At 38.9% G+C, this 17,501-nt stretch overlaps 1 protein-coding gene across 2 annotated transcripts; it reads right to left on the reverse strand.

Moving 5' to 3' along the window:
- Window positions 1–1,662: 1,662 nt before the first annotated feature.
- On the reverse strand, window positions 1,663–17,015 carry oma1 (OMA1 zinc metallopeptidase). 2 transcript variants are annotated; one of them, XM_038306931.1, is made up of 8 exons: window positions 16,290–17,014; window positions 12,552–12,780; window positions 11,340–11,513; window positions 11,120–11,227; window positions 8,365–8,493; window positions 8,147–8,221; window positions 7,175–7,324; window positions 1,663–2,979 (listed from the first exon to the last, which is right to left on the reverse strand). In XM_038306931.1, the coding sequence occupies exons 1-8, from the start codon at window positions 16,637–16,639 to the stop codon at window positions 2,665–2,667; spliced, it is 1,530 nt and encodes a 509-aa protein (XP_038162859.1). In that variant the 5' UTR covers window positions 16,640–17,014; the 3' UTR covers window positions 1,663–2,664. The 2 variants fall into 2 exon arrangements, with proteins under 2 accessions (XP_038162859.1, XP_038162860.1); XM_038306932.1 differs by lacking the exon at window positions 11,120–11,227 and having other exon boundaries at window positions 16,290–17,015.
- Window positions 17,016–17,501: the final 486 nt, after the last annotated feature.

Genomic DNA, 17,501 nt, shown 5'->3' on the forward strand with positions numbered 1-17,501 from the left:
CAAAAAGGCCAAAGTAAATAACCCAGTCCTTCTTTTCACTGTAGACAAGCCATGATCTGCTTATCTGTTCTCCATTTTTCATTTGGATGAAATAATAGCTGCATGAATCATGACAGCAGACAAGATAGAGGAGAGCAGGAGGCGGGGTTACCAATCTACTCGCTCTGGAGAGCAGAGTTCGCTGCTTTTAGATGTTGTCTCCAAAGTCTCCAGTAGCAGAAAAAAGATCCTAGATTTGGCGCTAGGAGCTTTTTAGAAATCAAAGTGCTAGAGGGGTCTGAAAAGTGGCTAAATATAGCGACTAAAGCGCTAAGTTGGAAACACTGCTCTTCGCATCGTTTGTTTTCAAATGGTTTGCTGCTGTCTGTTTGGACCTTTCTGAACATGTGCAGCAAATGGACTGATCCAATATGGTGGACACCACATCAGTGCCTTCAGAACGCTTATAATATTTTAAGCGTTCTGATGGCATTTTAGCAAAAGGATTTTTATCAAAAACATAATGTGTAGAAATAAGGAATAGTTGTATTAAACATACATATAAACAGAGTTTTATGGGGCCCCCAGGAATTATTGCCTAATGATAAATCCCCCCTGGCTCTAAGGAAGTCATAGCAACTAATAGTCGTGCAAAAACTGGTGAGAAGCGACTGTTTACAGAAATGGCTTCTAATCATAAAGCAATAGCATGACTCCCAATGCATTGTTTTAAATCAATTGTGTGCTCATGTGCAACAGTGACCCAGTAAAGTCCAAATTTAAATTGGAAATCAGTGGCAAGACTTGAAAGCCAATGTGCAATAACTCTTTGTCTAATCTGATTAAAACTGAGCCTTTTTAGCATTTTGAGTTGGTGGAGATGAGGCCAACAAAACCCTGCAGCTGTAGGTGCAGCTTAGGGTGGTTCCTCATAACATTGACTGAAAGAACATGAAAGCTTGTCAAATGTTTCAGGTTTGCATTTGTAAAAACATTAGAAAAGCCCAATAATGTCCTTTTTACTTCACAATTATTCTCTATTTTATGTTTGCAAGTTAGATAAAATCTAAATAAAACAAATTCCCATGTTTGATTGTTACAGGAACTGTTGAAAAGGTGCAATAAATGTAAATACTTATGAAAGCCAGAGTAGATATGACAGGATTGATCATGTATTCAAGAAGCTGGTGCTTGTAGCAGTTGGCAGACATTACAAAGGAGCAGCATCGAGGCCGACTCTGGGGAGTTTGATGGCTTTCATCTCGCTGTGATTGGCTGGTAGTAATATTTTATGAGATTTCCAAACATTACATCTTTATAATTAGCTGTGAGAGGCCAGCAAGGAGGCAATCTAGGAATCTAGAAGTGTGACATCAATATGTAGACATCAATAAACATCCCACAGAGCTAAACACTCCGAACTCACTGTTTAAAAAGCATTTCCTTCAGAGCCTAACCGGCTGGTGTGACTTTTGTTTGGCAGCCAAACATTTCACTCGCACAACAGATATGTTCTGATTTCTTCCTTTTATTACTTGTTGCTGCAGATTTTAGGCTTTCAATTACTGAAAGGGGATTGATGTGCCAGAGGAATAAAAATAGGTAAATTAAAATGGCTTCAAGTACAGTTTAAGTTTAAATAAAAGTCATAAAAGGGAATATATTGAACTGCTGAAAGAAAACTTTGGTTTTTAGGATTTTTGTTTCATTTATTGCATCTATTGAAAGCAATTGCACACCATATAATCCATTAGAGATATAGTTTCTTAAACAGACCCTTTGCTGCTCCGGATAGCTGCTCGAGCTGGAACTTCGGCCGGGTCTGCATCTAAAAAGCATAACTTAAATAAAATCATTTTCAGCGATGATAACACAGCAGTAGAATTTGATTTCATGGTGTTTCCAAGTGTACCATTTAATTTCAGCGCACAGCCGCACATAAGAGAACAGCATTAGCTTTGAACCATAGCTGCCCTCCCCTGCTCCGTGCGTGACTGCTCCCCGAGGCTGTTGCTGTAAATATCAATGTTTTCTCACTATGCTTGCCTTGTTAAATAAGAGTTTTTTTTAAGAATCCCATGAAATTTCTTTCTCAAAGCTCGACGCCTTGACATTGGTATTCCCATGCAGGAGGCTGGGTCCTTAAACAGCCCAGCATCAATTTACCCGATTAAATCCCTCAGGCTAGAGAATGCATAAAGTGTGTGTTGCATGAGAATGCTGCGGTGGCAGCGAGAACGTAGATGTCCTCACCTCACTGTGGACGCAGCATCAAACATGCACACCTAAGTGCTTCTTCCCGGCTTTTGCCGTGCGTTGATGAATAATGCACATATTAATCTCACAAAGTATGGGAGCTCTGCTAATTAATGCAGCATTTCCCTGGTCAAGGTTAGCTGATTAAAGTGGCATCTTTATGGACACTAGACATGGATAGCATTGTCAATTTTGTTTTGTTGGCTTTTTGCCCTGTTTTTTTATTTATCATACTCCCAGCCACCTGTTGTTTTTAGAAAACGTTGTCAAGCATCCCCTTCTGAAGTAGCCTGCATCGTAATGGTTGGGATCTCCGTTCTTGGGCACTTAAAGCCCATTTTAAATGGCTCTATAAAGCTAAAGCACAGAAACAAAAGCCTTTAAGCTCTAGTAAGTTTTTCCAATAGAGTCAGTGGAGTTTGTTTGGATTTAACTCCCCTGCTGGCTGATGTTCTGCAGCACACGCTGGGATCCTTCCCCTGTAGCACTGGGCAGCGCAGACGTGACAGCAGGGACCCTATCTTTGTTTAACCGATCCGCTTTAAAAGCAGAAGGGAGTACAGTTTGAGAAAATGGCCGTCCTGCAGTGTCGGAAACTGTTTGCGGCTCCTGTATCCCCTCTAGCCCTCTGACCCCCTGCTCTTTGGCTTTTTCCAGCAACACATTGACGGTCTTTGAGAAGACAGCTCTAGGGTCAGTAGGAGGAAGCGCAGGGCATGCACAGGTTTCCCTCAGCTCCAGAGCCTGCACAGATAAACAAAACAAAAAACAGAGAGGGATAAATCTTTAATAAATCTCAGCTCTAAATCATTGCAATAAACCTAAAGACAGATGTAAAACTAAAGGTGCAACTGAAGGTTCTGAGCCCAACGTAACTGTTGTCTGTCCACTGTGAGGCAACAATAAACTCGATAATCTAATTTCTTTTAAAAATTAAAAACAGAAGCATGTTTTTTACCTCAATAATCAACCTGTTATGACTTTACTTTTCCATCTAGAATCTGAGGCAGCTTCTGCAGACACTCTTTTTTCATGAAGAAATTACTCAGTTTGCTTTGTTACAGAAAATAATCTGTCTTACCAAACTAATGTTTAGAATTAATAGAGCACAAAAAAAATTTTTGTAGTTTGTTTGCCATATATCATATAGTTTATCGTTATTGTAATAAATTTCTCATCATGATCAGAATTTTTATTTATTGTCTAAAGGAAAAAAAATGAATTTAAAAACTCAAAACAGGCAAATTTTTAGGATTTAAGTTACTATAACCACGCAGACGACATACAGCCATACATTATATTACCAGGTTACTATGAACCTTTTCAAACTCTGCATAGCATTAATAGAAGAAATCTGCCAAAATTGTTTTCAGAAAAATCAAGACAAAACAGAATTTATAGTTTTAGGACTAAAGGAAGAATTTTTAAAGTTAGAACACAGCTGTTGGTTAATGCAGCGATAAATATCAGGCTAAAATGTGGATGTAGTGATGGACTCAGACCTGAATTTTCAGAGAAACATAGAAACAGAAACACAGTCAGCCTTCTATCACCTGAAGAACATCTTCAGGATTAAAGCACTAAAGTCTCAGCAGGATCTAAAAAAATGAATTCATGTGTTCATCTTTAGTAGAACTGAATACTTCAACAGTTTCTTCACAGGTCTGCGTGAAAACTTACCCTGAAATCCCACATCCCCCCCTCACTGAGCTCTATTTATTCTGCTGATTGGCTGAAAAAAGTGAAGCCACTGTCCGCCATGCTGGTACTCCCCACTCCCAAGGAGACATGCATTAAAAATGCCTCTATGTGCAGCATTTGGCTGCAAAAACAAGCAGTTTTCTGCTGTAGGAAGACGTTTCACATTTTATTTCCCAGTCAGTGGATAAACTAACTAATACATCTTTATATACGCTGATGGATCCTGTGGTATAGGATGTAGAGTAACATTAGTCTGGCTATCTCAGACTGACTCAAAGATATTGACTGAGTTAGCCATTCACGTTGTGTCTAACGTTAGAAAATAAAAAGTAGAGTAAATATAAAGTAATTCAATCTGTTTTTTTTATGCATATATATTTATTTATTTTAATGTGAATTTACAACATGTGTAAGTTATTTTAATATAGTTGTTCAATCATTGGATAGTGTAAGTGTCTGTGTGTATAAATACTTGAATGTATATTTTTTTCAAATGATCAGATTCGGGTTGTAACTATGAGCAAAAAGCAAAATATGAACTTGTTATTTTACCAATTTAATAACTCTGTGGAGTTTTAAATAGGTTCATTAATTTAGCTGCTTTGTAAATCTGTCAGATTTGAACGCTGATGCAAAGACACGGCAAAAGAGTATATGACGTCATGCAATGCACAATTTGCAAATAAAAAAATATTATAGCATTAACAGACAGATACTTGTATTTCAGTCTTCATGTAAAATCTTGAAATTATATCCATCAATTTTCTGTCACGCGTCTCCCAAGTGGGGTGGGGAGGGGTGCCGATCTCCACCTGTCTACGAGCGAGAGGCGGGTCCACCCTGGACAGGTGGCCAGTCCATAGCAAACAGGACAAACGACCATTCACTCACTCACACCTTCAAGATCTATCTGTTTAGAGTTGCCTTTGATTTTGTTACATAAACACATATTTTAGTCAAACTTTCTTTGCCTGCATTTAATTCACATCTTCCCCCTTTAGTTTATGAATAATCTATTATGAATCATTTTATGTTTTCATTAATAATTGTATTATTTTTAATTACCGTATTTTCACGAGCATAAGGTGCACCGTACTAAAAGGCGCGTCAGACCCACTTTTGCCCCGCGCAGCCAGAGCAGCAAAGTCAGAACTAACTGGTACAAGCAGCAAAAATGAAGCAGCAGACGCGTGAACGCAGCCTTACTTTGAACGGCCGGTTCACACCGATGTCGAGCGGTTGGAGTTCCTTTGTCAGACCTCCCGGAATAACAGCGAGCACAGCGTTCATTTGTTTCACCATGTTTTTCACATCGGCTGTGAGATGGGCATGCATGGAGTCACAGATTAACAGTGATGGTGAAAAACCACCTGGTCTCCTTACTGTACATTCACCTCCCTCAGCCACTCTTTCATCATCTCCTCAATGAGGAGATGAGGCTTCTGCATAAAGCACATACCTGTTCTTTTATACACAATCCACGCCCACACTTCCCCCTTTAACGTTCTCATGGCGGTCTCAACAACGTCCGCAGTAACAACGCACACAGGGGAAAAAAACACGTTTATATGCGCCTTATAGTCGCGAAAATACAGTGGCTCAGGTTATCCTGATCTATCTCTATAGTTCTGCTGCTATAGGCTTAGACTGCTGGAGGACATAGGGACCCCTTTTTCATCATTCTGCTTCATTCTATCTCTATTCTCCCACTCTGCAGAATCTGTTAGTTCAATCTCTAACGTTCTGCTCTCTCTGCTTTTTCTCATAGTAGCTTCATCTGGTCTGTTCCTCCCTGGCTGTGACCAAGTCATTTTGTATACACAGAGTGTATACAAATTTACAATGAAAGTTGTCTAAGTCTAATTAAGTCTAAATGACTTGGTCTTGGTAGGTTCGTAGCTGTTCCATAATCATTATTAGCTAATAAAGTCAACAGGTAGAGATGTTTAAAGCTTGGTCAACATTAAGGCTGAGGTTAAATTCCACAGTTGGATTTTTATTGGTAATACAGGAGGTCTGAATATAGTTTAATCTAAAAATGCAACCCAACTCTATAAGTTGGTATTTATAAAATATGTAGAAAACTATATGCATTTTTTATTCCACCCTCTGTGGCTGCTACAGGAGAGAACGTGGAAAAGTTGAACAGGTGTGAATACTTTGCAAACACAGTGTGCAAAACCATGAATAAACACAAACTTGGCAGCCTGTCCCTCTCATTCTACCTGTGGACATAATTTGGTTTGCTTAAGGATGATGAGCACACTTGTGGAGGAGGAGTGGCCCTCAGAAGAGTCGGGTTAAGTAGCTCGAGGCTGTCACCCCTTCGCAAGGTTAAAAACATCAAATTATGCATCACTTGCAGCTGATGGAGCTCAGCTGTTAGCCGGTTCATCTGTGCTGCTTGGTTGGATCAAACTGTTTGGTGCGGCCAGGGTGTTATATTATCACACCAGAAGCAGAGCGTTATCAGCTCGCACACACAAACAATACCCCCACTGCAGTCTTCATCACTTCACTGCCTGCAGCTACATCCCGGCCTCCACAACAACTGCTGCTAGAGGTCAGCCCGTCTCACAGGGAGGCAAGTGATGCACAAACTCCACAGCTTAGCTACCTGATGGACAATTAGAGGTTTGCCCATCTGTTCAACTTTAGTGCTTGGAGGCTCTGATGAAGCGACAGTATTCCAACTACAGCAGCACTTAGAGCTACATAGAATCCTCAGAGGCATTTAAACGCCCATCCGTGTATCTTTGTTTTTCACAAAACCTGCCATCTTCATTCACTCCTGCTTTCTCTTTAGCCTTAAGATATCATTGATTGCCTTTGCACTGTGCCAGCAGTGTCCCATCCTGTGAGACTAAACGTCTAACGATGAGGATCCAGAAATTCAAATCCTATACAACATTTTTCTTGTTCCAAGTATCCGGGGCTTGGCATAAAAAAAAAAAATGTTTTCCTGTCTTCCTAAGGCCCCGCATCCTTCGCTCTCCTTCCCCAAGTCTCTGCTTCCTCTGTGGCTCCCTCTCCGTATCTGCAGGTGGGTATACATCTCTCCAGATGCTTCATTAGCTCCAACATAACATCTTATAAAAGCACCTAAAGCTACAAATTATGTCCAAAGAAACAAACATGAAACAAGAATAAAAAACTCTGACTTTGGTTTGTGAGTTGAGACAGTGAATAAATTCTTCCGCAGACACAACCGTCAGCAGTTTGTTGAGTGTAAGCCAACCTGTGGTACGAGCCGGTCCATCTGACTGGAGCGGTTCCTGTGTGAGGGGTGTGTAGACAGCCACTCGGACATGGTGGGATTCCCTGTGAGTTTGTCTACGATTTCCAGCTGCTGCCAGAACACAGGGCCTGCTCGCACATCTGCACAGGCCTGGGAGGAAATCAAAATAAATAAGATATATATCAGCATACAGCTCTTAATCAAAAAGACATCTAACTAAACAATGTGAGAATAGAAAGCCCATTTTTGAAAAGCTGCATAATTGTTGTTTAGTTTGACAGCAGTGCCCCCTAGTGTCTCACAAGTAGATTATAAAATATCTGATTAGAGTTTTTTTCTTATACAGTGTAGATTAAAAAAATGGCATCCATTGTAAAGGTTTGTGAAAAACACAAATGTAGCCAGGTAGCCTCCTTAATGACATCATTTATTGACTAAACGTTATACTGTAGCTTCTCCTCGTTCAGGTAACTTTTGGCTTTCGATAAAAGCCTTCAGACATAACATTAAAGGAATAGTACACCCAAAACATGATTAGCCTTCATTTTCTACTCACCCCCATGCTGAACAACACTCTGGAGTACTTTTTTGATATCTCAAATGCATCTGGAGATCTGGGAGGCTTCTTGCTGTCTGCTGACATTCAAATAATGGAGGTCTATGGCGCCCGAGGCAGAAAGGTCCATAAAAGTCCACAAAAAACGTGTCAATATTCCTCCATACTGCTCGTCCAATGTATTCCAAGTGTCCTGAGTGGGTAGCATCCAGAATTTACTCGAAACGAAGTCATTTAGAATGTTTTTAGAGCATAAACAGTAGTGTATAGGATTTCCTGAAAGCGCGTTCACGAGCCTACGGAAGACGGCAGACCAAACCAGATGAAAGTGTGCATTCAGCATGGGGGTGAGTAGAAAATGAAGGCTAATCATGTTTTGGATGTACTATTCCTTTAATATAAATCATCCTCATTACCTTAGCAGCTAAATGCATCCCAACTTCATCTGCCTCAGCCTCCAGCGACCGACTGTAGGGATGGTGGAACATCAGCTGCAAAAGTGGAGTCACTTTTAAAACTTGTGTAGCCGGAAGTCTTGGAAATGTTGCGTTATTTTTTCCCCCTTTTTCCTAAGTTTGATACCCTGTAGCTCCAAATATTCAAATGACTTAGATAATGAATAGTAATACCTCACCTCTATGAGCTTGTCCTTTGCCCACCCTCCCAACAGTGCCAAGCTGTCTGTAGGACACAATGCCCAGATGGCTGTCACCAGAATAAGAGCCAGGAGGTCCACGACATGAGACAGGCTGGCCTGTTCCGCCTGGAGGGAGTGGGGAGAAAAGGAGCGAGGATGTGAAAAGCAGGGATAAGAAAAGAGAGAGTTTAAAACTTTCTGCAGAGGGAATGAGGCCGCTGGAACATATTGATTGTTCTCATCTATGTTTTTCGCTGCAACAGATTTAGAGGTTTTAAGAGGCAATCCATTACAAGGCACTAACTTTGTTACATCGAGGTCATCCATGTTCATTCCCTTCAGCTAATTAAAATCTCCTCCAAGCATCTCCTCCCAGGGCATTTTAAGACTTAAAATACCCAAAACTTTATTAGAAACTTTTAGAAAAATAAAATGAGTTCATATAACTGGAGGACAATATTTGTTGCAAAACAAATAAATAGAAAACAGCTAAACCAAAACCTCTGTGCTGTTTGGAAGGGATTGGAAGTGATCTTAAACATGTGCCACAGTCAACATAATGCCGCTCAGATAGAGCAGAAGATGAGGTGTTTTTAACGCATACCTCCCTACATGACATATATCACTGTTTTTTAAGGGAACAATGAAAGCAGCATTAGATTCATGCACCACAAGGATGTAATAGGACAGTTTGTGCTTCAAAACATGGACTGCCGTCGCTCTGACTTGAACTCAGATATGAGGACCTCTTTACACTGACACCTCTAAATAAACTCCAGGGTAACAAACAGGAGGCACCTACACGCCTGCCTACGGGGGGGGGACCAAGGGGTCAAAGTTAATTTTGCGGCAAACTAAGGTTTTCAGAAGTCCGCCGCACAGAAAAAAAGAATAAAAGGGAAGATGACACCAAAGGCTTGATGGGATTTTAGGAGTAAATATTAAAAATAAAGTAAGGATGAGTCAGGAACAGGTCCAGGAAAGGAATTGCAGAAGAATGACGCCCATTCAGAGCCAGCTAAGAAGCAAAGGGTTTATCAATGTGATTTTAAAATATAGCATCCGCTAGCTTAGCCTCGTGAGACCATCCTGATCTCGCGAGCTTTCAAGGTTTCACTCGCAGATCAGTCTGGAGACTCTCCGTTAAAGAAAATTTGGAGCAGTTCATCAAACGAACGTCCAATCAGCGTTGGCTTTGAGGCGGGTTGAGGTGTGACGCAACGAGAAGCGCGACAGTTCAGTCTAAAGAACATGGCGGCTTCAGCCGATGAAACTAGCGTTAGCGTGGCTATCGAGCAAGTTTTATCGGAATTACAGAGTATTTCTTCACTGAAAGAAGAGCAAAACACTGCTCTGGAGGCTTTTCTCAGAGGAAAAGATGTTTTTGCTCTTCTCCCGACTGGTTTGATCTATCAATTGGCTCCTCTTCATCGTCGCTCTGTTAGTACGTCATATGCTTCGTTGATCTGATTGGTTTATTTGTCTATCACCAACATAGGCCAATCAGCTAACCAGTATTTTCGCCCCTTCCCAAAATTACTTCAATGGAAGGTTTCCAGATGGATATGCGGAGCAACTCCATCTGGCGGAGTCAGGTTACCGCTAGCTAGCGTAAGGGAGAAAACCCGTTTTACTTTACAGAAATACTTGAGCTTGAGGACTAGGTGCAGGGTGAAAGACAGAGGGAGCCTTTCCTAAAAATGGCAAATGAACTGCCAGCAGATCCAGAGGGCATAGAATTTCCTAAGTATCTAACCTATTCTACCTCCAACAATGGAAAGGAAACAGTTGTTAAAGACTGGCTGAGAGGTGTAGAGGGGGGGCCCAAGAAGACTGTGTTGTCCCGGGCCCTAGCAAAGCTGTCAGCTGGCCTGGGAACCTAAATTGCCAAAAGAAAATATGCGTTTTTTTCTTCTTTTTTTGTGTAAAATACAGATTTTCCTTGAAAGCCTCACAAGTTCTTATGGAACATTAGTGAACAAACAGCCTAATGAAAACCGAGGAACACAGCAGATGGACCAGGAAGAGAGGTGGGGAGAATCTTAAAGCAGGATGATAGAATAAAACAAAACCAAACCAAAAAAAAAGGTTTTAACACTAAACATATTTCAAATATTAGACAAAGCACAACAGTAAACATGAGTTAAACTATCACCAGTAAATGTGACTTAAATAATGTTAGGATTACTTCTATTGATGATGTGTGAGTCTGTTAAACCCTAATATTAGCTGCCTGTTGCGTGTCAGAACTCATGTTTTCCTCAGTAGTTTATATAATTAGGACAGTTCCTCTGTAAGACTAAAAAGTCATTTTCATTCTGTCCGTGGTAAAGATTTGTGAATGGAATGAAGGCGGTGTCCTTAATCTAATAACAAAGTGGAATATTTTGATAAGGCTGGAGCCATGGATGTTTCCTCATTTATAAACATGTATGATGTAATGATGTGATGATGTGGCAGACTGGAGATTTATAAAATGCTTCTTTAACTGTGATTCAGGTCTGATGTCACAAGAAGCGAGCCCGGTTGCTAAGCCCCGCCTTCTGGAACTCTAAGCAACTTCTATGAACTGAGTAAGATTACAATTTCTGTCAATATCTGTCATCAAGTCTCATGGTTATTTAATACATATACATAATGAAGTGTAATTTAAAGAATTTGTCCCGAGTGATCTCTTCTAAAGAAAGAATCTTAAAGGTGTAAACACAGAGCTTTCCTGGATAATCAATTCTGCCAAAGTTAGAGGACTTACTGAATGGTCCAGTATAGCATGAGCCATTTCATGTCCGAGTACGATCATAAGCTGGTCAACATCTGCCACAGCTCCCAACATCCCGGTAAAGACAAATACTTTTCCATTCTACAATAAGAAAGCAGCAAATATTATGAACATATGAGTCCAACACTGTGCGGCAGTGACAAAGGCCACGAATAAGAGAAAAAGTTTTTGGTTTGTGGTTCTTTTAACTCACAGGAAGGACAAAGGCGTTGATTTGAGGCCCTTCGACCACATGGACACTCCAGGGAACTTCTGACACTTCAGGGATGTCCTTGTTCCTCTGTGCTAGGAGCTGCACCGACTGCTCCACCATCTGGTGAAGAGGGTCAGTGACAGGAAGCAGCCTCTCTGCAAACTCCTCCAGGTGCTGAAACAACAAAGTCATTTTAGTCCCAATATAATCCCTCTATCACCACCCATCACTGTAGAGCCCTGTGTGCTGTTTTTTTTACTTAATTTTTATTTCAATTTTTGCAACTTACATAGACATAAACATACTTATATTTATTCTGCTGTTTTTCACTTACAATATACTTAAAACAACTTTGAAAGTATAAAGCATCGGGTGAAACTTAGGAGTAAAGCAGGTTACATGATTAAACATGAGTAACATAGCAAATATATAGATATAGTTGGTAAATTAATAAGCAGCGCAAATGGAGATAAATGAGTGAAATAAGAATAAATAAATAAAAATATAGATAGAAAGGGAGAAGTATAAAATAGAAAAGAGAAAAAAAAAAGTTTTTTTAAAAAGCGCAGCATTAGTCATGCATCCATAGTCAATTGGCATGCCCAAGACGTCAGATTTGCTTTTCTCTCTTTAGTTTTGTACGAAATATAGACTTTTATTTACCTCAGCGGGTGTGTATCTCTTTAGTCATATACAAAAAAAAAATACAATTTAAGGTCAGATCGCCATACGCTTCAAAAAACACCAAAAAATAAGTAATTCGATTTTTTTTAAAGGGATAGACGCACGATGAGGTATTTTAAAGTGTATTTTTCGTACAAAACTAAAGAGATAAACAGGTATTGGCTATGGGTATGCTGGTTTGATGTTCATCTGAAAGAACACCAGTTTCCACCTATTAACAAATATATCTTTTTGAAGCCTCAAACAATAAATTATTTGTTCCATATGGTAGATTTCCGAGACCTTTTCAATCCACATGTTGTACGTTGGTCGGTCGAGCTTCAACCATTGAACTGTGATACATTAAAGAGCCACAATCAGTAATATTTGTAGAAGGTATTCTTTTTTTCCTCGTTAAGTACTATCATTTGGTGAGTGTGGCTGATTCTTAATAGGGTCTGAGTAAAATGAGTATTAAGTATTTGATTTTAATTTTTGATAAGCTTGATCTTCTAAGTGTAGTGATTTGTGTTTCTCCTCATTTCTCACCACCTCTGAAGTCAGAGCTGCCAGCTCCATGTACTTATCCCTGCTGAACACCAGGAGGCGGAGCCGTCCTGTCACTGGGGACTCGTCCAGGTGTGTTAGGAGCAGAAGGGCCACAATTACCAAAGTAACTCCTGCCCCTGCTGCCAGATGCCAGCGGCGCCTCCGGATCCATTCATGCATGAGCTGTCGGCGGTTGTCTGGTAAAGCCACCCACCATTTCCTTACACTCCTGCACAGAAAGAAAAAACAGGCCTCCTGCAGTCATTGCACAATCACATATGGGCCAGTAGTGCTCAACACAATAACTCAGTCATATTAAGCGTCTTTTATGTTGGAAAAAATACCATCTCTTTGGTAAAAAGTGAAAAACACAGGACTTATAAGATAGACTGAGATCAAACATGTAATCTTCAAACAGGCGGTGGTGGGCCGGCGATTGCTATAGGCGAGCTAGGCAATTGCCTAGAGCGACAAATGTGTTGGGGGCGCCCTCTAGCGTCGCCCTTAGGCTTACTTCCCATTAATCATAGAATTAGAAAAAAAAGCGAATTAAACCGGTTATGAAGCGTCCGTCAGTTTGACTTAACCTTACGTATATATAAATAGCAAAATATAAACAAATAAATATACCACCGTTTTTTTATTTATTTTTTCACATTTAAGAGAAAATCGGAAAAGATTCTGATCACTTTTCAAGCGCCCTCCAACCCGGAAGTCATGACGTCAATCACTGCAGCATGTACACCAATATTTTGGAATGAAATTGTAAGCAAACAGATATTAAAAGTAAAACAAGTGAAGTCTGGCACTTAACTCTGCTCGCGACTCGAGAATGGCTGAACGGAAAAGACTCCTCCTCCTGCCGCCGCAGTCGGGCCCGTCTTAATCATCCACTCAGAGTACCACTGGTAAGCGCGCACACAGACTTTGTAGCTTGTCCGGTCAGTTAAAAATAGTAATTGTGAAATCCGTCTTGTAATCGGAAGCATACAAGCTAGTTAGCTTGAAAAGTAAATAAAGTTTCAGACGTGCTGCGTGATGATGTGTTCAGATTGGCTCCGTAAAGCGACAATTAGGTTATCATGATGCGTTGAAGTGTAACGTAAAGAAAACGGGAAATTTTGTTTTTGGGGAGAAACATGAGTAATACAGTTGTATATTGCTCTATATATAATTAAACTACTGATGCCAACATTTATTAAAAATTACATTTAATTTAAAATACAATTATTTATTTGTTAAATATTTTCCTAATCACTAAAAACATGATGAAAAGTGACAGTAGACAATACATTAACCAACAATTGTGAAAATATATTCTAGTTAGTTTTATGTCATTTCGAAGTGGCCTATTACATTAGCCATGTTTATTGAAGGCTAGAAACGTTTTTGTTATGCTCACTTGTTAAGCAATAGAAGCAATACCAGTTCTGTTAAAAAAATTTTGTTGCATCGTCTTTCCACCAAATAACAGAAAAGTATCGATAGTGGTATCGATAAAGACTCGGATCGATAAGGAGTATCGATAAAGGTATCGATATCAATAAATATTAACGATCCCCATCCCTAATGTTGACATAATTTTTTTCTCAGTATATATGCAGCAGAATTATGTGCTATATTATTAGCTTGAGAATGGGTAGAAGATACTAATATAAATTAAATATTTTGTAGTGATTATCTGCATTGAGTATTCAAAAGGGATGTACAAATAATCATCAAAATATATGAAGTTATGGCTGTTCATCATAGAATATGTGAACCAAAAAAAAACAACAACTTCAAACTTTTAATTTTGTAATGGTATTCATAAAAGCACTTTTGTTTGTAGAGGGTTAATCCTTTCTTTAATCACTAATCAATGTCAGAAATCAGGGTAAATATACCTGATATATTTTATTTAGCGGAAAATTTAGTTTATCTCATTTCTATTTATGTTCAAATGATTTAATTGAACTGGAACAGAAAATTTAATTTAATGTTTATCAATTACTTTTTTATGTAGTCCTTGGTTGAAGAATTTCTTAAATTTATTATTTTTTATTGTTATTTGGTAATTTCTGAAAGTGATTTATTTAATATTTGTTTAATGTGTGTTAAATTTGTTAATTGTCTGAAATAAATTCATTCAATGATTCAATCCAGTTTTTTAGTTATACTTTACCTAAGTGTCCTTACAGATGGTTAAAAGTGTTTTTGCACAGTCCTAACTTTGAGTGTGTAATAAATTATTTAAAATAATAAAAAAGAAAAGGTACTGAAACCTATTCTGGTATTTGTCTATGCATCACTCCATGCTAAGTTACAGTTTTTTTCTGAATGCTTAAACACAACCTTGATTCTTAAAGCACAATTTCTAAAACTATTAATACTTATAGCAAATCCACTCACTGAGTTCACAAAACTAAAAGAACAAACACTGCTTTGCACTCAATTTGCAATTTTGTAACACACACTTTGCACAACTGTAAGCACAATTCACCGCACAGCACTCTTTGTGGAACTGTAAACACAACTCAATGAAGCACTAAACAGATGCTGAAAACAGTACTGGTATTTCGCACGGCAAAAGTGAGGGGGGGGGCGCAAAACTAAATCTCGCCTAGGGCAACCAAAGGGCTAGAACCGGCCCTGGGTGGTAGGCCCAGGGTCTGCTCAATCCTCCCAAAGTGAGAACCGGAGCACCTGGTCCAGGTCTCACTTCTTTTGAGGCTTGAAAAAAGTTTAGATTTTATTATTCCAATTAAATTCACATTCTTATTTCAGCAGCAAACAGATGTCTACTGGTTAAATTATTTCATTTTTTTAAATGGCAAATTGCACTGGAACTTACCCTATAATGTTTTATAAATAAAAAAAAATATGTTTTTTTTTTAAGAAATGTGTTAATAAATAATTAAGAAGTTTAAATTATTAATTTTCAATTAAATTCAGTTTATTTCTATAGCGCCAATTCACAACACGTTATGTCAAAAGCACTTTACAGTTCACCAGATCCTTCAGTCAAGTAGATTCAAAGTTTTCTATCTAAGGAAAACCAGCTGATTGCATCGACTCATTGACTCTTCAGCAATCCCTCACACTAAGCATGCTTGTAGCGACAGTGGAGAGGAAAAACTCCCTTTGAACAGGAAGAAACCTCCAGCAGAACCAGGCTCAGTGTGAGCGGCCATCTGCTGAGGCCCACTGGGGTTCAAGGAGACAGAAGCAGACATAGAAAAAGAAGCATAGATACAAACGGCTAACTTAATCCTTATTTATCTTGATATACTGTATATATATTGTTTATTCTTAATGCATCTTCTTTAATTACTATGCCAATATGTGACCAGTGAATTTCTCAGCTGTGAGATCAATAAAGCTCATCTAATCTAATCTCATCTAATCCAAACGGCAACTGTCAACCAGCTTAGGTAGACAGTTGCTTATACATACATATATACATATATATGTACATATTATTTAGTGCAATTATTTTTATTTTTTTTATTTGAATGCTTTATTCTATTTTATTAAAATAAAAAGTTTTGAAGAGTTATAGCTGTTTTTATATCTTTTTATATTTGTATTTTTTACTGTAAAATTCTTACTGTTGTGTTTGTAGGTAGAGAATTTTAAGATCTTTCCAGGGACATCAGATGAAAAATAGTATTTTGGTGAATGCTGGTAAATTTGAACATGCTCCTTAATCAACCCTGTCCCTGCCAAATAAATAATCTATATCTATGTGTTCCCTACCTTCCCAGGAGGATAGCCAGAAGCTTCTGCAGAGGTTTGAGCAGCATCCATAGGAGGGGAGCAGGAAGGGCTCTCCTGGGGGTGGAGGTGTGGAAGTGGGGGCCCCACTGTGTCTGCAGGGGACCTGTCCGGGGACACGCTGTCCTCACGTTGCCACATCGCAAAAAAGACAGTCTAATCGCGCAGACTATCGAATTAGTAGGGGTATATTTGGCATAAGAACATATAGGGAATGAGTTATTCCTTAAATAACAACTGGTTCGCTTACAGAGCAGGAAGCTTCGAGTCTGATTTATCTGAAAATAAAAACGGCGAACGTTTCCTAAAAAGTTACCGATTACAAAGGCCATTGTTTCATTTAAAAGGTGCCACTTTACAGGACAGGAATGGTATCATTTCCGGTAACGGATACAGGTAAATATAACTTAGGGTGAAACTGTAATATCATCATTTTTCCAAGTTTATCGGTAACATTTTAAGCTGTATTTCCGGTTTTAGCTGTCAAAGTCATTACCGCCAGCCGGCTGGTAGCCCGTAACCTTGGTAACGGCTGTCCAGCGATGGCGGCCCTTTGAGGTTTTGGCGTAGAGTCAAAAGCTGAGCGATACAACGGCTTTATAAACCAAGATAAATAAGCCTTCTTATTCCTTAACGCCGCCCCTGCGGTGCTTCATTAAAAAATAGATGTTACGTAACTTTAGCGAAATTTTAGAGCAGATGTTCCTGCTTCGTAATGATTCCGACTAGAAACAGATTGCAACGTTGGTTCCTCTTCACATACAACCAGATTTAATACAAAAGTAATAGATTTAGAAAGTGGATAAACGCATTTCTTGTTGCTAATTTCTCTGAAAATAAAGAGTAGCTCTATAGATATGTTAATGATCTGTACTGGGCGTCATATAAGCACTCAAGAAGAAATTAATTCAGAGGTAATTCTTTGGCCTTCACAGAACCACAAAAGCTGTTACAAGTTTGTTAAGCTATGTTCTACATACTGTCAATTTTAAAAGTATAAAACTAAAACCATTGGAAAGCTGAAAACCTATTTACAGAATTCAGTACAGGGCCATGTTCATAAAAAGCTACAAAAACAATCACTATAAGGTGAAGGAAAGTGACTCCAGTTAAGACATAAACATGAAAAATGATTAAATAACCATTTAAATTATAGTTTTTGACACATCTTTTAATATGCGCAGCAAGGCAAGT

This window comes from Cyprinodon tularosa, unplaced genomic scaffold (assembly GCF_016077235.1).
Source record: "Cyprinodon tularosa strain WSP-4 unplaced genomic scaffold, ASM1607723v1 ctg597, whole genome shotgun sequence".
NCBI classification, from domain to species: domain Eukaryota; kingdom Metazoa; phylum Chordata; class Actinopteri; order Cyprinodontiformes; family Cyprinodontidae; genus Cyprinodon; species Cyprinodon tularosa.